At 48.8% G+C, this 22,992-nt stretch overlaps 1 protein-coding gene across 7 annotated transcripts in view; it reads right to left on the bottom strand.

Moving 5' to 3' along the window:
• LIN9 (lin-9 DREAM MuvB core complex component) overlaps positions 1-19,801 on the bottom strand; it is a 65,381-nt gene extending 45,580 nt beyond the window's left edge. The window contains exons 1-4 of one of the 7 annotated variants that reach the window (XM_023247321.2): positions 19,682-19,801; positions 12,299-12,331; positions 10,273-10,367; positions 8,925-9,029 (exon numbers count right to left, since the gene is read on the bottom strand). In XM_023247321.2, the coding sequence (XP_023103089.1) occupies positions 8,925-9,029; positions 10,273-10,367; positions 12,299-12,331; positions 19,682-19,760 (312 nt within the window). In that variant the 5' untranslated portion in view covers positions 19,761-19,801. Of the gene's footprint in view, positions 1-8,924; positions 9,030-10,272; positions 10,368-12,298; positions 12,332-17,100; positions 18,323-18,810; positions 18,942-19,681 lie in introns of those variants that run through there. The other 6 variants (XM_023247322.2, XM_019821458.3, XM_045048605.1 and 3 more) reach the window with 6 other exon arrangements.
• Positions 19,802-22,992: the final 3,191 nt, after the last annotated feature.

Raw genomic sequence — 22,992 nt, forward strand, 5'->3', positions numbered from 1 at the left:
GTATCATACTGGCATAAAAGCACGTAGATCAATAAAACAGAATAGAGAGCCCAGAAATAAATGCGTGCACATATGGCCAATTAATTTACAACAAAGGAGGCAAGAATGTACAATGCGGAAAGGACAGTCTCTTCAACAAATGGTGTTGGGAAAACGAGACAGCCACATGTCAAAGAATGAATCTGGACCACTGTCTTTCTTACACCACACACAAAAATAAACTCAAAACAGATTAAAGACTTGAATGTGAGATTTGAAACCATAAAATTCCTAGGAAAACACGTCAGTGGTAAGCTCCTAGAGCTTGGTCTTGGTGAGGATTTTTTTTTTTTTTTAATTTAATACCAAAAGCAAAGGCAGCAAAAGCAAAAATTAACAAGTGGGACCATATCAGAGTAAAAAGCTTCCTTATAGCAAAGGAAACCATCAACAAAACGAAAAGGCAGTCTGCAATGGGTGCAAATATTTGCAAATTGTGTATCTGATCAAGGGTCAATATCCAAAATATATAAAATGTTCATGCAACTCAATGGCAAAAAAACCAATCCAACTAAAAAATGAGCAGACGTGGGGCCCCTGGGTGGCTCAGTCGGTTAAGCATCCGACTTCAGCTCAGGTCACGATCTCGCGGTCCGTGAGTTCGAGCCCTGCGTCGGGCTCTGGGCTGATGGCTCAGAGCCTGGAGCCTGCTTCCGATTCTGTGTCTCCCTCTCTCTCTGCCCCTCCCCCGTTCATGCTCTGTCTCTCTCTGTCTCAAAAATAAATAAAACGTTAAAAAAAAAATAAAAAAAAAAAAAATGAGCAGACGATATGAAGAGACATTTCCCCAGAGACACACAGATGGCCAACAGGTACACAAAAAGGTCAACAGGAGTCACTGTCAGGGAAAGGCAAATCCACAATGGGGCATCACCTCCCATCTATCAAAGTGGCCAATATTATAAAAAAGACAAGAAACAACAGGTGTTGGCGAGGATGTGGAGAGAAAGGAACCCTCTTGCACTGTGGGTGGGAATGCGAACTGGTGCGGCCACTATGGGAATCACGGAGGTTCCTCAAAAAATTTGGAAGTAGAACAACCTTGGGGCGCCTGGGGGGCTCAGTCGTTTGAGCGTCCGACTTCGGCTCAGGTCATCATCTCACGGTTCATGTGTTCGAGCCCCGCGTCGGGCTTTGTGCTGACAGCTCAGAGCCTGGAGCCTGCTTCAGATTCTATGTCTCCCTCTCTCTCTCTGCCCCTCATCCAGTTGTGTTCTGTTTCCCTCTCTCTCTCTCTCTCTCAAAAGTAAATGAACATTAAAAAAATTAAAAAAAAATAGAACCTTATTCAGTAATTCCACTTCTGGGTATTTATCTGAAGAAAATGAAAACACTACCTTGAAAAGATATTTGCACCGATGCTCACTGTAGTATTATTTATAACAGCCAAAACACAGAAGCTACCTAAGTGTCCACCAATGGATGAAGGGTAATGAAGATGTGGTGGGTATGCACATTCACATGCATGTGTGCGCACGTGCGCGCGCGCGCGCGCACACACACACACACACACACACACACACACACACACAGAGGAATATTACTCAGGCATAAAAAACAGAATGAAACTTTGCCACCTGCAATAACACGTATGGGCCTTGAGGGAATTATGCTCAGTGAAGTAAGTCAGAGAAAGACAAACACCATATGATTTCACGCATATGTGAAATCTAAAAAAAACTCCCTGAAAAACAAAACAGACCAAAAAAAACACAAAAAAAACAAAAACCAAACTCATAAATACGGAAAGACTGGTGGTTCCTGGGAGGGGCGGGGGGAACTGAAATAGGGGAGGGGGTCAAAAGACACAAGCTTCCAGTTATGAAGTCAGTGCTCATGGGCATGTACGTCCAGTGTGGTGACTGTAGTAAATAGTGTCCTGAGTATTGAAAGGTTCTAACAGAAGAGATTTTAAAAGTTCTCATCACAAGAGGGGCGCCTGGGTGGCTCAGTCGGTTAAGCGTCTGACTCTTGATTTCGGCTCAGGTCGTGATCTCCTGGTTCGTGAGGTCGAGCCCCACATCAGGCTCTGTGCTGACGACACGGAGCCTGCTTGGGATTCTCTCTCCGCCCCCGCCCTTCCCATGCACACACATACACAAGTACTCTCCTTCTCTCAAAATAAATAAATAAAACTTAAACAAAAGTTCTCATCACAAGAAGCAAAATTTGGAACTACAGTGACAGATGTGTTAACTCTTCTTATTGTGGTAATCGTTTTGCCATGTACACAAATATCAAATCATTATGTCGTGTGCCTGGAACTTATATCACATTATACATCAATGACATCTCCATTTTCTCAAAGCGTAAAAAAAAAAAGTTGCCAGATACGACATCACAATATCAAAAGAATGCAACAACACCATCAAGTGGAACGTGGGGACGGTCCAGTATAAGAAAACTATTAACACAGTCTGCCATTATTAATGAATTAAAACAATAAAAATCATATGATCACCTCTATTGGTGCTAAAGATATTTGATAAAATTCAACATTCGCTAAAAAAAAATCTCAGTAGAAGTAGACAGAATGAAAATACACAACGTACCAATAGTTAAATAAGTGATACAGCTAAAGCAGTGGTTGGGGGGTTAATTTATAGAATAAATGCCTATATTAGAAGAGAAGAAAGGTCTAAAAAAAAAATAATAGTAATAACCTATTCTTCCACCTTAGGCTAGAAAAAGAAGAGCAAAGAAAACCCAAAGCAAGCAGAAAGAAAAAAATTAAATAAAGATTAGAACAGAGGGGCGCCTGGGTGCCTCGGTCGGTTAAGCGTCTGACTTTAGCTCAGGTCATGACGTCACAGTTTGTGGGTTCAAGCCCCACGTCGGGCTCTGTGCTAGACAGCTCGGAGCCTGAAGCCTGCTTCAGATTCTGTGTCTCCCTCTTTCTATGCCCCTCCCCTGCTCACACTCTGTCTCTCTCTCTCTCAAAAATAAATAAACATGAAAAAAAGATTAAAAAAAAAAGATTATGGGAACGCAAGCTGGTGCAGCCACTCTGGAAAACAGTGTGGAGGCTCCTCAAAAAACTAAAAGTAGAACTACCCTACGACCCAGCAATTGCACTACTAGGCATTTAACCAAGGGATACAGGGGTGCTGTTTCGAAGGGACACATGCACCCCCATGTTTACAGCAACACTATCGACAAGAGCCAAAGTATGGAAAGAGCCCAAATGTCCATCGATGGATGAATGGATAAAGAAGACGTGGTATATATATACAATGGAGTATTGCTCGGCAATCAAAAAGAATGAAATCTTCCCATTTGCAACTATGTGGGTGGAACTGGAGGGTATTATGCTAAGTGAAATTAGTCAGAGAAAGACAAAAATTCTATGACTTCACTCATATGAGGAATTTAAGAGGCAAAACAGATGAACATAGGGAAGGGAAACAAAAGTAATATAAAAACAGGCAGGGGGACAAAACAGAAGAGACTCATAAATACGGAGAACTGAGGGTTATGGGAGGGTTATGGGAGGGGGGATGGGCTAAATGGGTCAGGGGACTAAGGAATCTACTCCTGATACCACTGTTGCACGATATGCGAACTAATTTGGATGTAAATTTTAAAAAATAAAAAATAAAACAAGTTAAAAAAAACAAGGAAAAAAAAGATTAGAGCAGAAATAAATGAAATAGAAAAATAAGAGACAAAATGATGAAACCAAAAGTTCTTTGAACAGATCAACAAAATGGACAAACCTTTGGCTCTACTGACCAAGAAAATAAACATAGATGGACACCTTCTGAACCTGTAAAACTTATTTCTCCTCATTCCAACCCAAAAGTCATCATCATAGTCAAAGTCAAAGTACTAAAACCACGGTCACTAACATGGGAGATAAGACCAAGGTATTGACTATCACTATTTTTTAACGTTGTTTTGATGGAATTACCCAGCAAGAGGAATAAAAACTGTAAAGGAGAAGACAAAAATCGTTATTTGTAGGTGATATGGCTGTCCTAGCAAACTCAAGAAAATCAACTGTAGTCACTGACAACAGTAAGAGAATCTAACGAAGCGGGCGAATACAAAGTTGACGTGCAAAGATCAGTATCCTAGGGGCGCCTGGGGGCTGGCTGGCTCAGTCGGTTAAGCGTCCAACTCTTGACTTTGGCTCAGGTCATGATCTCACAGTTTCTGGGCTTGGCACTGGTAACACGGTGCCTGTTTGGGATTCTCTCTCTCTCCCTCCCCCGCTTGCGGCTCTCTCTCAAAATAGATAAACAGAAAAACAAAACAAGGGGTGCCTGGGTGACTCAGTAGGTTAAAAAACTGGCTCTTGGTCTTGGCTCAGGTCATGATGTCACGGTTCGTGGATTCAAGCCCTGTGTTGGGCTCTGCGCTGACAGTACGGAGCCTGCTTGGGATTCTCGCTCTTCCTCTCTCTGCCCCTCCCCCACTCATGCTTGTGCTCACTCGCTCGCTCTCTCTGAATAAACATTTCTGAAAAATCAGTATCTTAAAAAAAAAATCAGTACTTTTCTCTGCATAAGTGAGAATCAGTTAGATAATAAAACAGGGGAAATATCCTGTTTATGAAAGCAAAAATGACCAGCACAACAGTATTAAATACTTAGGAATACCATGAAGAAATGTACAAGATCAACATGGAAAAGTCTGTAAAGTCTACAGAGGAGCACCACGGCCCGAATAAGTGGAACCTACCAGCAGTTCTAGGACGGACGGTCTCAGTGTTACAAACACGTCATAGGACATAAAGTATTTCATATTAGTGTGAAACCAATAAAAATCCCAACAAAATTTTTCTCCTAGTCGGGGTGATTCTAAAGTTCCTATGGAAAAATAATTGTGCAAGAAGGGGCACCTGGGTGGCTCGATTGGTTAAGCGTCCGACTCTTGATTTCAGCTCCGGTCATGGTCTCCCGGTTCGTGAGTTCGAGCCCCACATCGGGCTCCACGCTGACAGTGCAGTGCCTGCTTGGGATTCTCTCTCCCTCTCTCTCTCTGCCCCTCCCCCACTCATGCTCTCCCTCTCTCTCTCTCTCTTGCAAAATAAGCAAACTTAAAAAAAAAAAACGTGCACGGATACTTTTGAGAACCTAAGAAAAGGATATGTAATAATATCTTACCAGATACGAAAACACTATGTAAAAGCATATTAAACAATTTGACACTGGCACATACAGGGACATACCAGACAGAAAGAGATGCAAAGTCTAGAAATAATCCCAAATATGTACAGGAACGTAGCTTGTGATGCAGACAGCATCTTAATTTTTTTTTTAATTTTTTAACGTATATTTATTTATTTTGAGAGTGAGCGCGAGCAGGGAAGGGGCACAGGAAGAAAAGAGAATCCCAACACACCCAGCGAGGAGCCCGACAAGGGGCTGGATCACGCGACCTCGAGATCATGACCTGAGCCGGCCAAGAGCCGGATGCAGGCAGCATTTAAAATCGTGATGGACCACTCAGTCAACGAGACCAGGACCACTAAGTAGTCCTCTGGAAAAAATCAAGGTTGCAGTCTCACCTAATCCCTTACTCCAAAATAAATCCCAGATGAAGTGAAAATTGAAGCATTAAAAAAAAAATGAATTAAATACACGTGAATTCAAAAACTATAAATGTCAGACTAAGGAAGATCTTTCCGAGTAAGTATAAACCCAGGGAGTGCTAAAAGGAAAGAGTTGTATTTGACCCTTCAATTTTTTTCAGTCCTGCATGGTAAAAAATGCAGAAACAGAGTCAAAAAAACAAGCTACAAACTGAGAAAAATTACAATCAATATAAACAGGCCAAATGGCTAATATTCTTAGCATATAAAAAATTCTTATGAGGGGTGCCTGGGTGGCTCAGTCGGTTAAGCGTCTGACTTCGGCTCAGGTCATGATCTCGCGGTTCGTGAGTTCGAGCCCTGCGTCGGGCTCTGTGCTGATGGCTCAGAGCCTGGAGCCTCTTTCGGATTCTGTGTCTCCCTCTCTCTCTGACCTTCCCCCGTTCATGCTCTCTCTCTGTCTCAAGAATAAATAAACGTTAAAAAAAAAAAATTAAAAAAAAAAATTCTTATGAACGAATAAGAAAATGATCAACAGTCTAACAGAAAATAGGAAAAAAGACAAACAGTTTACGGGAAAGAAATCGTTTTCCTCTTCTCCTTTGATTATTCATTTATTTATCTTTTTTTTTTTAATTTTTTTTTTAACTTTTTTTTATTTTTTTATTTTTGAGACAGAGAGAGACAGAGCATGCAGGGGAGAGGGGCAGAGAGAGCAGACACAGAATCGGAAGCAGGCTCCAGGCCCTGAGCCATCAGCCCAGAGCCCGACGCGGGGCTCGAACTCACGGACTGCGAGATCGTGACCTGAGCTGAAGTCGGACGCCCAACCGACTGCGCCACCCAGGCGCCCCTATTTATCTTTAAAAGTAGGCTTCACATCCAGCACCAAGCTCCGCACGGGGCTTGAACTCATGACCCTGGGATCAAGACCTGAGCTGAGATCAAGAGCCGGATGCTTAACCAACTGAGCCACCCAGGAGGCCCCAAGAAATCATTTTCAAACCTATGTGAAAAGTACTCGAGGTCACTCACAGATGAAACGCCAACGAAAACCAGGAAGATGCTATCATCGGATCGGCAAAAATCAGACGCTTGGTTCCGTGCGGAGCAGCAAGCGCTGGGGAAACAGGCACCGGGACGGGCTGTGGGGAGAGCACACCAGCCAGCACGGGGCCTCTGAGAACGAGGTGGGACTGCTGTGCAATGTTTAACTGCTGCAACCACGGGGATGGGGCTGGAGGGTGTCATGCTAAGTGAAATTAGTCAGAGAAAGACAGATACCGTATGACTTCACTCATATGAGGCCTTTAAGAGACAAAACAGATGAACATAAGGGAAGGGAAGCAAAAAGAATATAAAAATGGAGGGGGACAAAACAGAAGAGACTCTTAAATACGGAGAACAAACTGAGGGCTGCTGGAGGGGCTGTGGCCGGGGGGTGGGCTAAACGGGGAAGGGGCATTAGGGAGGGCACTTGCTGGCATGAGCACTGGGTGTTATACGTGGGGGGTGAATCACTGGAATCTACTCCTGAAATCATTATTGCACTAGATGCTAAGTAACTTGGAGATAAATTAAAATAGCAAATAAAACAAAACAAAACGTTTAAATGTGCACATCCTGTGATCTGGCAGTTTCACATGTCAGGCATCTGTCCTAGAAAAACACCTGCAAGTTTATACAGACAGGCCTGGGGTGTTCACGACACCATTATCTGTACTAGTGAAAACTTAGAAACCAATTAAATGCCCGTAAGCCAGAGAACATATAAACTACGGTATCGTAAGGCTCAATAATATATAACGGTAAAAAGAAACCAAACACTGAAGTCTACCTATCATCTACCTCAATCAATCAGCATGGCCAAATCTCAAAAACAGACTTAATTAAAAAAAATTTTTGTTTTAATCTTGATTTATTTTTGAGAGAGAGAGAGAGAGAGAGAGAGAGAGAGAGAGAGAGAGAGCGTGAGCAAGGGAGGGGCAGAGAGAGGGAGACACAGAATCCGAAGCAGGCTCCAGGCTCCGAGCTGTCAGCACAGAGCCCCATGTGGGGCTTGAACTCACAGATGGTGAGATCACGACCTGAGCCAAAGTCAGATGCTGAACCGACTGAGCCACCCAGGTGCCCCAATTTTTTTTTTAAACGTTTGTTTATTTTTCAGAGAGAAAGAGAGAGAGGGAGTGCACACAAGTCGGGGAGGGGCAAAGAGAGAGGGTCAGAGGATCCAAAGCAGGCTCTGTGCTGACATCAGCGAGCCGATGCAGGGGCTTGAACTCGCGAACCACGAGAGCATGAACTGAGCCAATGTCAGACGCTTTACTGACTGAGCCACCTACGCACCCCCAAAACAGACTTTTAAATGAAAAACTAAATTACAGAATGATGTGTATGTTATCATGAAAATAATACTACACATAGAATTTTAAAACCAGAAACATTAAAGAATACCACATATTTTCTGTGAACACCTATTTAAAGTTTTAGAAAAGCCCTATAAAGACCTAAAAGGATAATCAAACTCCTGACAGCAGTCACTAGTTACTGAGGGAAGCAGACCTAGGGAACAGGTAGAGGTAAAAATTAACGATTGGAAAAACTGTAAATTTACAGAAAAGTTGCAGAGATATGCCCCTCACCCAGCTCTAATGTTAACACCTTCCATAACCATGGTTTGTCAAAACTAAGACATTAGTAGTGGCACAACAGTATTAACTAAACTACAGACTTTACCACTAATGTCCTTTTCCTGTCCCAGAATCCAATTCGGGATAGCACATCAGACTTCAAAAAATGAACTTTGTGGGGTGCCTGGGTGGCCCAGTCGGTTCATCACCTGACTCTTGGTTTCAGCTCAGGTCATGAGCTCATGGTTCGTGAGACTGAGCCCCACATCAGGCTCTGGGCTGACAGCGTGGAGCCTGCTTGGGATTCTCTCTCTCTGCCCTTTGCCTGTGAGTGCTCTCTCTCTCAAAAATAAATGTTTAAACACACACACACACAAAACATACTTTCCCGTCATTAAGTAAAATGTTTTCTGCCCTCTCATTTCCCTACAAAACTCCGAACTGACACCCTACTACCAAATCCTACTTGTTTTCAGTCCGCTCTCCTCCCCATGCTTGCAAGTGTGCATTTGTGAGACAGGTCTGGCTTTCCACGCTGGGAAAAAGTCCACCAATAAAAATAATGGCCTTTCTAGGTCACTAATACGGGAGCCGAGTTGGAGCGCGGACTTAAGAAGAACTTGTTACTTGAGACGTAACAGAATAATAAAAATAAACCTGATCACGTGAGTACTTGCTCGCCTCCCTTCCCGTGAACAAAATGCTCGTGACACACGTACCTGCGGGACCATCGCCACTCTCTGGTTTCTTTTAGGGGACCTGGTATTTATTTGTCTGTCGTCTTCGTCAGAAAAGAGTCGACTTCGCTTTGAGTTTCTGAAAGGCTAGGACAGAAATTTGTTTCTTTAATAAAAAGACCGAACACTTCTCATTTTTCTTCCAAAATCTAATCCTGTACCTGGGTGATCCAGCTGAGGCTGGAAGGATGGAGTGTCGGTGATACCAAGCGCTCAAAGTCAGACGTGACTGATCTTAGATTTACAAAGCAGTGACGTGCATACTGATGCAATCTGTTTACAATTCAAACACCTAGCTGATGAGTAAAATTGGAACCCAAGTGGCCTTAGAAGCCTTGAACGTGCAAGAGGAAAGTAAGCTCTGACAATTCCAGACCTCGTCGCGTCAGTGCTCAGATTCACAGCAGGGGGTGTATCATACGGCGTCCGCCGCACAGGGCTGGGCTGGACAAAGTTACTAGATCACGCGAGAGACTCAACTGAAACGTGTAATAACATACTAGACGCTCTGTCGAGAACTGTTACCCGAATTTCCATCTGTGAACAAGAGCACAAGATTCCTATCTCGGGTATCTGATAAGTGCCCGGAGAACCGAACTAGACCACAGAACCAGAACTAACTGGCTTAAGTGCCCAAAAGACATCATACGCTTAAGGGTCAGTAATACGAACAATTTTACAGTCCACCCTGGGTTCGGAGGCCTCAGCAACAGAGAAGGACAACAGAAGTCATATCCCAGTCGTACCCACATCCTGTTTCAAATCCTTGTCCCAGCACTGGACACGGTCTCCCGCCCAGCTGGAAGGGAGGTAGGCACAGAGGGTTCACAGCATATGGCCAGCATCCAACAGAGTCAAGGCTAGAGGTGCCGGGCCTTGAGATTAAACCCACCGAGAGTCTTAACACTCCAGAGCCCTGGCAGGAAGTCCCTTCTATCATACCTGTACTTACCCTTGACCTACGTGAGATTCTGAGATCTTACCACTTACTTCTGTATCTTTTTGCAGGGAGCATGTGAAATTTTCTGTATTCTAAATAAAGTATGATTTGGAGTGATCAGAGGTTGGTGTGTGTGGTTTTTTGTTTGCTCGTTTTTCGTCTTGCCTACTAAAGACAGTGCAATTGCTTAATACATGCCTGATGACCAGATTATCAAAGGCTACTGAGGGAGTATGATCGTATACTACTCAATGACACTTAAAGACTCAAATGCCTGGCGGTGGGGAAAACCTTGGGAAACTCTTGCTGTCCTGTAAGAATCTGCACATGACAATAACACAGACAATTTAGCTATCATATTCTAAAGAGGAAGAAACACTAATTCCTTACCATTTCCACAGTAGACCCCGTGTTCCTGCCTTTCCAAACAGGTGTTTTTTGTAAAGAGCTGTACTTTTCATTCCGTGTGTTAGATAAGCTTCCCTCTGTAATAAGTAATTATTACTAATAAGATTTAAGTTCAAAGGATTTTATACTACAAACATTGCCTTTTTATTAACAGCAATATATCTGAAATATTTACCAATATGGAAAAAAAATATACTGAGCATAGTAATTTTGGTTTATTACAAATGAAAAATCTCTTCTGTATTTTTTTTTTGTCAAGCGCTACATAATTGGACAAGGCACTGAATCTTGAAAGTATTAAATTCTCCTATTAAAATATGTGTGGTTTCTTTCTTTGTGTTTTAGTAATTCCTTCGTCCTAATTTGCTAAGAATAAGAAGCACAATCTGATTGAAAACAGGCAGTGGAAAAATGGAAAAAGCTTCTGACTTTGAATTTAGAGTAGATTTCTAAACGTTTCCTGCTTCGATACGTGAAACCCTGGATATACAAAAATAAAACGTGTGGGTGTTTCTGTTTTCCTTGATTCAAAGAAATGTCTTCAGAGCTATCTGCAACCGGAAACAATCCGATCAGGTAACTGATGAGAGATATTATGAAAATAAAGAGAGCGAGTTCAATTTTTATAAAAAGGATATGTTCATATAAAGACACAGAACACTAGGATGAATACACACAAGACAGTTATTTTTATTTCCTACTAGGTGCTCATCAGCATTTTCTAACCGTTTTCTGTAAGAAATATATCACTTGTACGTGTACTTTTTGAAAGCGAAATGGTTTTAATATTGGGAGGAAAAGAATAACGGAATACTTTTTGCAGATGTACATTTTAAGACGCACAAGAAAGGCAGAGTGGGGCTGACCCTGCCAGGCAAACACATCAGGGCAGTCGTAGACACAAGCGTTCTCAAGCCGGGACTTAATGTGGAAAATCACCGACACAACACACAACACAGTAGCTCTAAAAACTAAAAGTACTGAACAAGAACTGAAAGTACTCTGAGCATAGCCTGGTTCAGGATTTACTTACCCGGCAGAATCCTGCTCAAGCAAAATCTCGAAACAAACTACAGTAAGAGGGGTGGCCAGTGTACGTGCAGAAAGAAAGAGCAAGACCAAGGAACACGTACAACTTTTCTTCCGAGAAAGGCACCATCATTCTTTTATTTCAAGAGACTTACGTTATTACTTTTAAGGCAAGATTCCTAAGAAATAAACTCATGCAAAAATACAGCTGAGCACAGTTGTTCAATAAAATGCTTTTACTCTAGGGGCGCCTGGGTGGCTCAATGGGTTGAGCACCCGACTTTGGCTGGGGTCATGATCTCGCAGTTCGTGGGTTCGAGCCCCGTGTCAGGCTTTGTGCTGACAGCTCAGAGCCTGCTTTGGATTCTCTGTCTCCCTCTCCCTGGCCCTACCCCACTTGTGCTCTCTCTCTCTCAAAAATAAATAAGCATTTTTTAAAAACCCTAATTAAAAAATGCTTTCACTCTACTATGATGTCTGCAATGTTTAGTTAAAAAGTTCTTGGGGTTTGGGGCACCTGGCTGGCTCAGTCGGTAGAGTGTGTGATTCCTGATCTGGGGGTCATAAGTTTGGGCCCTACATTGGGGGTAGAGATTACCTGCAAATTATAAAAAAGTTATTTAATCAATAATTCTAGAGAAAATTTTTCTATGTCTTTTTAAGATTTTATTATTCATAAGTAATCTCTACACCCACTGTGGGGCTCAAACTCACAACCCTGAGATTTAAGAGTCGCATGCTCTACCGACTGAGCCAGCCGGGCACCCCAGGGGAAAAAATTTCTTAGTAATTTCCAACAACCAAGGACCAATTCTCCTATAACAGTCTATGAATTTAAAATTTCATCAGTGAAAACCAATACTTAAAAGTTAGAATGAAGCCTAATTTAGAAAGAAAAGAGAAACATTGTATCCCCATTAATTTAATGAATTAAATTTCCACCTTATGCCATACCTGAAGGATCGCGCTATGATCTTACCTTTTAAACTGACAAGGGCTTTTGCTGAAGAGCCTGCAAGGAAAACAAATCAGTGTTATTTCAGAATCGACAGGAGAGAAACAGAACTTGGCTACAGGGCGAAAGTGGCCCATCTGGTTTTAGGGGCATAGAGACTGAAGTGGCAGGGGGGTGTGCAATCAGAGGTAACCAGAGCTGGGGCACCTGGGGGGCTCAGTCGGGTAAGCGTCTGACTCTCAATTTCAGCTCAGGTCGTGATCTCACGGCTCCTGGGATGGAGCCCCGCGGCGGGCTTTGCGCCGACAGCTCAGAGCCTGCTTGGGATTCTCTCTCTTCCCCCCTCCCTCCCTCTCTGTCCCTCCTCCGTTTGCACTCCTCTCTCTCGAAAATAAACACACATTAAAAAAATACAAAGAAAGAACCCGCGGGCCATCCCAGCTGCAGGCCAGAACTCAGGCAAAGTAAGGACAAGCTAGAGAGAGCTATCGGGAGTCCCGTGGAAGTTGTGAGAGTTGGGGGAGGGAAGGGAGGGAAGGCAGGGAAGCGTCGGCACAGAGGGATCTGGGATCCTCACCCAGAAGCGTCCTGGTGCTGGAGAAGGAAAAGAGAAAGGAACACGGCCATTTACTGAAGCAAAGATCAGCAGTGGCAGCGGAGTGGAGAGAAGAGAAGGTGCAAAGGATCCAGCGGGACTGTCAATCAGGCAGGGGGTCCCCTGGGAGTCTAGAATGCAGGTGTGTGCACCCTTCAGGACTCCCCAGCTGGAGTCAGAGCAGCCCAGAGGGGCTGGCACACAGCTGGAGGGCTCTCTGACGAAAACACGCCTGCCTTCGTGTGTATTGTATTTGAGTAACCCGGAGGCTCCTCACACACCCAGAATCTGTTGTTAATAAAGGTCCGAGGGGCTCTGTCGCGGGGAACCCTCAGCCCCCCTCTAAACAGCCGGCCGCCAGGCTCTGGTCGCTGTCCTGCGGGCGCTGGGGGCGAGCGGAAGCGGAGAAACCACAGGGAAGTACATGTTGATGAGGCAGGGAGCGCGCTGCATTGAAAGTATCAGAACTGGATACGTATATGGCAAAGAAGTCCAGGTCACTTGCAAAATAATAGGGGCACCTGGGTGGCTCAGTTGAGTGTCTGACTTCGGTTCAGGTCACGATCTCTCGGTTCGTGATTTCGAGCCCCGCATCAGGCTCTGTGCCGACAGCTCGGAGCCTGGAGCCTGGAGCCTGCTTCGGATTCTGTGTCTCCCTCTCTCTCTGCCCCTCCCCCCTCTCAAAAATAAATAAACATTTAAAAAATTAAAAACAAGGGGCGCCTGGGTGGTGCAGTCGGTTAAGCGTCCGACTTCAGCCGGGTCACGATCTCGCGGTCCGGGAGTTCGAGCCCCGCGTCGGGCTCTGGGCTGATGGCTCAGAGCCTGGAGCCTGTTTCGGATTCTGTGTCTCCCTCTCTCTCTGCCCCTCCCCCATTCATGCTCTGTCTCTCTCTGTCCCAAAAATAAATAAACATTGAAAAAAAAATTAAAAACAAAATTAAAAACAAAAAGTCACACCCGAACTCACAGACACAGAGAACAGTTTGGTGGTTGCCAAAAGCGAGGGCTGGGGGTGTGGGCAAAATGGGCAGAAGTATCAAAAAGGCACCAACTTCCGGCTCTAAGAGAAATAAACGCTGGAGATGTGATGCACAGCACAGCAACATGAACGCTGCTAAGAAAGCAGATCTGAAAAGTGCTCGTGGAAGGAGAAAAAAGCTTAACCACGGGTGGTGATGGATGTTGACTAACCCACATGAGATGATCACTTCACATGTATCAAGTCATGATGTTGCACTCCTGAAACTAACACAATGTTAAGTATCAATTTTATCTCAATGTTGAAAAGTCAACAGGGAAACCCTTTCTCTGCTCCAGAATAGAAACTGTTCACAGAATTCAGGATGAGCAAAAACTCCCTCTCTTAACTTTAAAAACAAAACTGTTGAGAACACCTTTTTTTTCTGTTACTATAGTCATAGTCAAATTATTACATATCATTCCTCATTTTTAAGTCTGTTTCATTCAAAAAAAAATTTTTTAATATTTATTTTTGAGAGAGAAACAGAGCATGAGTGGGGGAGGGACAGAGAGAGAGGGAGCCACAGAATCCAAAGCAGGTTCCAGGCTCTGAGCTGTCAGCACAGAGCCAGACACGGGGCTCGAACTCACAGACCGTGAGATCATGACCTGAGCCGAAGTCCGACGCTTAACCGACTGAGCAGCCCAGGCGCCCGTAAGTCTGTTTTATTTTAGAACCAGCTACTTCTCATCTCAGTTACTGTGACATCCATTTATGTTTGATGGAATATAATCTACAATCAGGCAGCAGTTAAGTTATTCAAAAGTTTGGTCATTTACCTGCACTGAGAAAAGACAAAATTTTAAATGGCATGTTCAAAATGTGTGTAAACATCTTTAAGGAGCCAATCCGTTAGGGCATTTGCTAAAACACAAAAACAAATACAGGATGATCTCGGGGGCTGAAGTAAGAAAGAGGACTATGAACCAGGTAAAAAATCAGAGAAGGCAGAGTCACTCTCCTTGTTGTTCAACAGAAAGCAGCAGCCACGTTTCACAAGTCGTACGAATGGACGACAGACTTGAAACGAAAAGCCACGGACGAGGTACGGCAGTTCTGGCTACGAAACGTTCTCACGCAGCTCAGATCCCGAACTTCAGCCGACTTTTCCTCCGCAGGCAGGATGAGAGAGGCTTGTAGAAACAGACAAGCCATCAACACCAAAGCCACTCTTGCTCTCGCTCGACTCTCTCGCCTCGATGTGGAGAACGGGTGGGTAACAGGACACCTTAACAGCCTCCAAACAGCAGCCGGGTTTAATGACAGCGGAAGTAGAAGCATGGGGGAGAAGTGAGGGAGCGAGGCCACAAAGGCTAGCTAAAAAGCCTCACGCGGCACAACATGACGGGGAAGCAGCTGGCGGACAGGGCGCGTATCCACCTGGCTGCCAAGAGGATCTGGTTGGTTTTGGAAAGAGCAGTGAGCACTCACTCCCCCGGCGAATACGCAGAGTGCTGACTGCACCCCCGGTCCCTGCTCCAGGCACGGGGGCTTCAACAGCAGCGCAGAAGAGCCAAAGGCCCCACTGTCATGCACTTCACATTCTAAGGAGGGGAGATGAACAGATACATCGAGTGGTGATAAGCACTGGGCGGGGACGGGGGGGGGGGGCCAGGATATCAGGAACGTGGGCAGGGGGTGGGAGCGGGAAGACTGTTTCCATGAGGTGCTCGTGATCAGTTAGCTGCTCTGGAAGGTGATATCTGAGCAGAGATCTGAAGGAAGAGGTGCGAGCCTCAAGGATATCCATTCCTGCTCCGTGAAGGTAAGACTCTGTCCTAGGGATTCTGACCTGCCCCTTTTAGCCTTTGTTTTCTTTTTCGAGGGGCCACATAGCATAATGGTTAAGGGCACACATCGAGACTAGCTATATTTGAATCTTGGTTCTGCCACTTTTTTGCTGTGTTACCTTAAGCAATTTACTTAATTTCTCTGTGCTGCTGATTCTTCATTTGTGAAACAGCGATTAAACGAGTTACCGTATGTGAAAGTGCTCAGAGAACGGTGCCCATAGCACATGGCTAATTTTTAGATCGTGCTTATCAGTAGTATTACTTTGATCAATCAGAAAAAAAAAAAAAACTTCTAGGCTAAGCACATGGATTTTACAGGCTGGTGCACAGAAGTTAGGACACGGGCTGTACGTGTGTATATGTGCTGAATATGTTCGTTCGTTCGTTCGTTCGTTCAACAAAGTATTCACCGAATGCCTCCTGCAGCACCATTCCAGGGGCTGGGATCAGCTGCCGGAAGAGACAGAGCCTCTGCGCTCAGCACGCTTACAGTCTAGTGGGAAGAGACACACAATAAGCAAGTACAGGAAATGATACTGATATGTGCAGTTGTCATAAAGGAAACAAACGAAGTGATCTCACTGTGTGTGTGTGTGGGGGGGGGGGTACTTCACATAGGGTGCTGAGGGAAGTCTTCTCTGAGGAGGTAACATCTAAAAAGGCCTAGTCTTGAGGGAGCAGGAGGTCAAAGCAGTGGGTCCGGGCAGAAGAAATACCAGGTACAAAAGCCCTGAGATAGGGCGTTTAGAGCATTCGAGGAGCAGCAGGGCAAAGGCCATCGTGCTCAGGGAGCAGGTCATGGGAAAGGGTCAGAGAAGTAAGGCAGGTGTCAGGCATGAACCGGAAAGGCAAGCAGGAACAAAACCAGAACCCGTGCCTTCTCCGGGGGGCTTGCAACCAGTCTCATGGACAGACGCAAAGCCACAGCTGTGACCACTGCCAGCAAGAAGTTACAAGACCGAATAAAAAGATTTCGTAAGAAGGTGTCACCTTGTCCGGGAGGATGGAAAATAACTTTCTAAAGAAGCTTGGGGGTAAAGGATGTAAAGGATAAACAGACACCAACTGCAAGCGAGGGAAAGGAAGAACATTCCAGATGGTGAGAAGAGCGTGTGCAAAGGCCTTGCAAAAAAAAGAAAGCCTGGTGAGTACAGGGACTGAAGAAGGTCAAATTTAGCTCAAAGGGACAGGATGAGGGGCTCCTGGGTGACTCAGCTGGTTAAACATCCGACTCCTGATTTTGGCTCAGGTCATGATCTCACAGTTCACGGGTTCAAGCCCTGAGCCAGGCTCCGAGCTGGCAGTTCAGAGCCTGCTTGGGATTCTCTCTCTCTGCCCCTCTCCCATTCGTTCTCTTTCTCAAAATAAATAAACTTAAAAAAAAAAAGGGGGGACAGTAGGAGAAGAGTGGTACCAAACGAAGCTGGAGAGGTGGGCGTGGCCAGAGTCCAAAGGCCCCCGTGGCTGTGATAGTGTCCCCAGCAGCAGGATGACACATGCCCTCTAGAAGGACTGCTCTGACCCCTTGGAGGTTGCAGGGTAGGGGCGGGCAGTGGGTTAATGGGAGGCCGCCGGGAGGCCGAAGGGATTGGTGCACGGGCGTGTCGGGTGATGGGGAGAAGGTGAAAGTTACAAGACGTGGTCAGGTCCTTGTCACGGGAGGTGGAAGACGCAAGTGCCCAAGTTTTCATGAGCGCTGGGGGGAGCTGTTCATTAAGGCAGGAACTACTGGGAGGACTTCGTCCTGGGCGGGGGACTATGAGGTCGGTCCTGAACCCCTGAAGTTGAGGATTTCACATCCGACAGCAGATGTGAGATATGCAGAGGCCGCAAGGAGAGGCCTGGGTTTCCTCGTACACAGGAACTGGCGAGAGGACTTCCGTCAACCGAAACCAGCACTTAAGGAGCATCTGGGTCACAGCAAGTACGCGTATGGCAGCTTTCGTTATTGGTAACGTTACACTGGCCCCTGGCTAATGCATTGGCCAGTCCCTTCGACTCAAATTGGCAAAGAAACCTGCTATTTCCAGCATCAAACTGAAAATCACTTCCCACCAATCTTCTCCAGGTTCGTTAGTAGCGCTCAATTCAACGTAAATCAAGTGTTCACATCCACCTGACACGTGGCACCGCGTGTGACCAACGAGGGCGGCAGTCCCTGCTTGCACCAAGTTGTGGTCTCGCTAAACAAGACGTCCCTGCACGCACACGGGTGCACGGCCCATGTGCACCCCTGCGACCCGGAGAGGTCACAACGTGACACAAACGATGGTGACGCAGTCTGAGAGCGTCGCTGGCGTTTGAATCCTGGTACCTACGGCCCCCAAGTCTCTACCAAGAATCCTAGTGGGTCCTCAATAAATACTTAACGGTGACGAGCAAATATTCCAAATGACAGTTACAAGAAAGCCGCTTCAAACAGCCCTCGTCTCACGTCAGCAGAAGGACCGGCCTTCAAAATCACAGGTCCGGTGGTGGTGACTCCTGACACGCGCTGACCGCCCCGGTCCCCAAGAGAGCAAGGTCTCCCGGGTGGCCGGCACGTGGCGGGCAGGCCCACCCTCACCTGGGGACGTCCGTCGCCACAATCCCTGTCCTCTCCAAACCGGAAACAGCGCTCACGGCAGGTCTGCCCTCGAGCCACGTCCAACTGGGGGGGGGGGGGGGCAGCCACACCTGACCACCTGCTGCAATTAGCAAACGTTACCATTGCAAACCCCGCTCCCCAGTCACTCCAGCCCCGCGTGGCGGGGGCCAGCACCCCCACGATCCCGCGGGCACTCGGTTCTGGGCCCACAACAAACCCACGACTCCGACTCTGCCCACACAACTTTCCGCCGGTGGGGCAACTCGAACTTTCCTAACTCCGCGACGCGGTCGGAGGCCGCGACCCCCACGAAGAGCACGGAGGAGGCTGCGCGCCGCCCTCCTGGGACAAGCGTCCACGTGTCCCGCGCGCCCGGCGGGAGCGCACGGCGACGGGGACCCGCTTCCGCTCCGCCGGGACCCTCGCGACTCACCGGCGGGCGGGCACGCACCGGACGGGGAGCGGGGGGGCCCTTCTGCGACCGCCTCGAGCGACCGCCCCGCCCCGACTTCAGACGAAGGCGCCGCGGATTCCCACCTCGCGTCCCACGGCGCCCCGAGCAGGGGCCTGGCGCCCTCCGGCGCTGGCCGCGGGCGAGCACCACCCGGGTCACGGGGGCGGAGGGAGGCGAGCCAGGAAGGGCACGGGCGGTGCGCGCCGCGATGCTCCCGGCCGTGGAGGAGGGCACGCGCGCGCACGGGGCAGTGTGCGGGGTGGGGGCGGCCCGGGTCCTCCCCGCCCCCCCCCCGCCCCCGGGAAGGTCCACGGCCACCTGTGGTCCCGGGGGAAGGGGCCAGCGCTGTGACACGGAAACACTTCCAGGGGTGGACACGCCGGAGGAGGAGGAGGAGGAGGCGGGGGGAGGAGGGGGGGGCGGACGGCGGGGGATCCCCCGGCGCCCGCAGAGGCAGGAGCCGCGACAGGACGCGCGGCCCGGCCGGGGCGGCCCCCTCCCCGGCCCCGGGCCCTCGCGGCCGCGGCCGGGCGAGTTACATAACCCCGCCGGGCGAGCGGGGCGGGCGGCGAGGACGGCCCCCCGCGGCCCGGGGCCGCTCCTCCCCCACCCGGCCCGGGGCCCGCGTGCGGCCCGGGGGCGGCGGCCCCCGCCCCCGCCCCGCGCCCCGCGCCCCGGCCGGCGCGCGCCGCTGCCCCCGGGCTTTCGGTTTCCGGCCCCGGCGCTCACACCACCCCAGAAACCCACACACACACAGGCACCATAACAAAGGCGGCGACGCGGCGGCAACACGGCGGCGGGAGCCCTGGGGGAGCGCGCCGGGGCCGGCGGCCGGCCCCGGCCGCCCGGCGGAGGGCACGGCCGCCCGCCCCCGCCGGCGCGGCCCGGGGCGGGGGTGGGGGGGCGGCCGGGCGGCCGGCGGGAGGCAGGGGCGCGCTCGGAGGCGCTACTCACTCTCGTCAGGCAACTGGTCGAGCTCCGCCATCTTGAACGAGCCGCGCCGCTTTTTCAAAGGCTGCCCGCCGCGGTGCATTGTGGGGCGGAGACTGTCTTTGCGAGGGAGGTTCGAATGCGGCGCTCGCTGCCCGCGGCGCGGCCGGCTGAGGCGGGCCGGGGAGGGGTGCGGCCGGGCGGGCGCGGGCCGGGGGAGGCGGGGGGAGGCGGGGGGGGGGGGAGGCGGCCGCGGCCCGCCCGGCCCTCCCGGGGCCCCCGCCGCGGGCGCCGCTGCGGACGGAGGGGGGCGCGCCGGGGCAGGCGGGGACCTGCGGGACAGCCCCGGCCGGGTGGCCACGTTGGGCGCTCGGGCCGCCGCCGCCGCAGGGCGGCTGCTCTGCTCGCCGCGACACCGCGCGGCGAGCGCGGAGGGCATCGCCGGCCCGGCGACCCGAGGCGGCGGCGCGGCAGGGTGGCGGGGCCCCTGCCCGGGAGTGTGCCCGGGACACCGACGAGAGAGCCCGTCCCGCTGGGGGACACGTTTCACGGTCCAGCGATACGCCACCGTGGCCGGTGCACAGCGCATTTCACAGAAGTTAACGAGCCCCGAGCCTTTCCCTCCGGGGGTCGTGGGGGTGGGGGAGGGGTGGGCAGAAGGGGTGATGGAAAGACGACACGGGTGACTTCCAGGGACTAGAAGCGGAGGCGTGGTGGGCAGGTGAGGCCGGATCAGCGCTCGGAGGCCGGGCCGAGGAAGCCCTCGGACTTGCACCGGGGCAATGGGGGAGAGGGCTTGGCAGAGACAGGGGTGACATGCTTGCATTTGTGTTGGAGAACAACAATGGGGGCGATGGATGGCCCTGTGACAAGGTGACAGTCTTGGAAACCAGTCCAGTCTCGTTGGGGGGGGGGGGGGGGCGGTGGTGGTGGTGAAACCCTCCGTGGGGCAGGCCGGCCAAATGGATGAGAGATGCCTGCCTGCCCGAGTCCCGCTAGAGGTTCAGAGGGTGGGCTCCGGAGCCCTGAAAACCTGCTTGGGGTTCCGGCTGCTGGTTGTATAATCCCCGGCTGGTTTGCTTCTTCCCTTAAGTCTCTGTGCAGTCACACTCGCCCCTGACAAGTGCAGATAATAACAAGGTTGCTTTGCGGATTAACTGAGCTGGTAGATAAAGGCGTTCTCGTAGTTGGTGACACAGTTTGACTCCAATGTTAGCTGTGGCTGCCACTTTGCTTGAGTATCACCACCAGCCTGTGCCTTGGAAACCGGGTGCTGCCGGCTTGCCGGGGGGAGGAAGGGGGCAGAGTGTGAGCAGACAGGGTGAAAAATTCAGTTTTAGAAAATAATCCTTAGGTCACTGATTTAACCCCTCCTGTGCCTTCTTAGACACGTTCTGATGGGCCCTCTAAGAAGTCGAAAGGCGTGCACCCCTATTGTCAAAGTCATGTCAGTGTGGAGAGGAGTTTAAGAGGTCAGATCTGAGAAGGGAAGAGCAGGCAGGTAGAGGAGTGAGGGAAACCACCTTTGGGAAAGTAAACCTGTGCTCAGAGTATCATTGGACCAACGCAAGGCTGCTGTTTAAGTAACTTGAGGCCCTGCCTCTGATAATCTGCAGTTTGGTGTTCGTTTTTTAATTTTTTTAATGTTTATTTTTTAATTTATTTTTTAATTTTTTTTTCGTTTATTTTTTTTGGGACAGAGAGAGACAGAGCATGAACGGGGGAGGGGCAGAGAGAGAGGGAGACACAGAATCGGAAGCAGGCTCCAGGCTCTGAGCAGTCAGCACAGAGCCTGACGCGGGGCTCGAACTCACGGACCGTGAGATCGTGACCTGGCTGAAGTCGGACGCTTAACTGACTGCGCCACCCAGGCACCCCTAATTTATTTTTGAGAGGGAGAGCGAGAGTGGGGAAGGGGCAGAGAGAGACAGAGACACAGAATCCGAAGCAGGCTCTAGGTTGTCAGGACAGAACCCGACAGGGGGCTCGAACTCACAAGCCTGGAGGTCGGGACCTGAGCCAAAGTCCGACGCTTAACCGACTGAGCCACCCAGGCGCCCCATTTCTTGTTTTGCAAACTTTATTTACTATCATTTTTTAAAATTCCAGTGTAGCGAACGTACAGTGTTATATAGTTTCAGACGTACAGCGTAGTGATTCAACACTTCCGGACATCACCCAGTGCTCATCACAACAAGTGCCCTCCTTAATCCCCATGTCCTATCTCCCCCGTCCCCCACCACCTCCCCTCTGGTGACCAGTAGTATGCTCTCCGTAGTTAAGAGTCTATTTCTTGGTTTGTCCCTTTTCCTGTTTGTTTTGTTTCTTAAATTGCACAAATGAGCGAAAGCATGTGGTATTTTTTTTCTCTGACTTGTTCAGCATAATACACTCTAGCTCCATCCACGTTATCGCAAATGGTAAGTCTTCATTCTTTATTTATGGCTGAATAATATTCCCTGGTGTGTGTATGTGAATATACTTTATCTCGTATGTCATTTGCAAATATCCTCTCCCATTCCCTAGGCTGCCTTGCAGTTTTGTTGTTTCCTTCGCTGTGCAGAAGCTCTTTTTTTTTTTTTTTAATTTTTTTTTCAACGTTTATTTATTTTTGGGACAGAGAGAGACAGAGCATGAATGGGCGAGGGGCAGAGAGAGAGGGAGACACAGAATCGGAAACAGGCTCCAGGCTCCGAGCCGTCAGCCCAGAGCCCGACGCGGGGCTCGAACTCACGGACCGGACCGCGAGATCGTGACCTGGCTGAAGTCGGACGCTTAACCGACTGAGCCCCCCAGGCGCCCCGAGACATATCCGTATTTTACAGTTTTCAGAGTACAGGCCTTTCCCCTCTTTGGTTAGGTTTATTCCTAGGTATCTTATTCTTTTTGGTGCAGTTGTAAGTGGGATTGTTTCCTTACTTTCTCTTCCTGCTGCTTCATTATCGGTGTTTAGAAATGCCACCGATTTCTGCACATGGATTTTCTATCCTGCGATTTTACTCAATTCATTTATCAGTTCCAGAAGTTTTTTGGTGGAGTCTTTCAGGTTTTTTATATAGAGCTGATAATCTGCATTTTATTATTTTTTTAATGTTTATTTTTGGGACAGAGAGAGACAGAGCATGAACGAGGGAGGGTCAGAGAGAGAGGGAGACCCAGAATCCGAAGCAGGCTCCAGGCTCCGAGTCGTCAGCACAGAGCCTGATGCGGGGCTCGAGCTCACAGACCGTGGGATCATGACCTGAGCCGAAGTCGGAAGCTCAACCGACTGCGCCACCCAGGCGCCCCATAATCTGCATTTTATTTTTTATTTTTTATTTATTTTTTATTTATTT

Source organism: Felis catus, chromosome F1, assembly GCF_018350175.1.
Source record: "Felis catus isolate Fca126 chromosome F1, F.catus_Fca126_mat1.0, whole genome shotgun sequence".
Lineage (NCBI taxonomy): Eukaryota > Metazoa > Chordata > Mammalia > Carnivora > Felidae > Felis > Felis catus.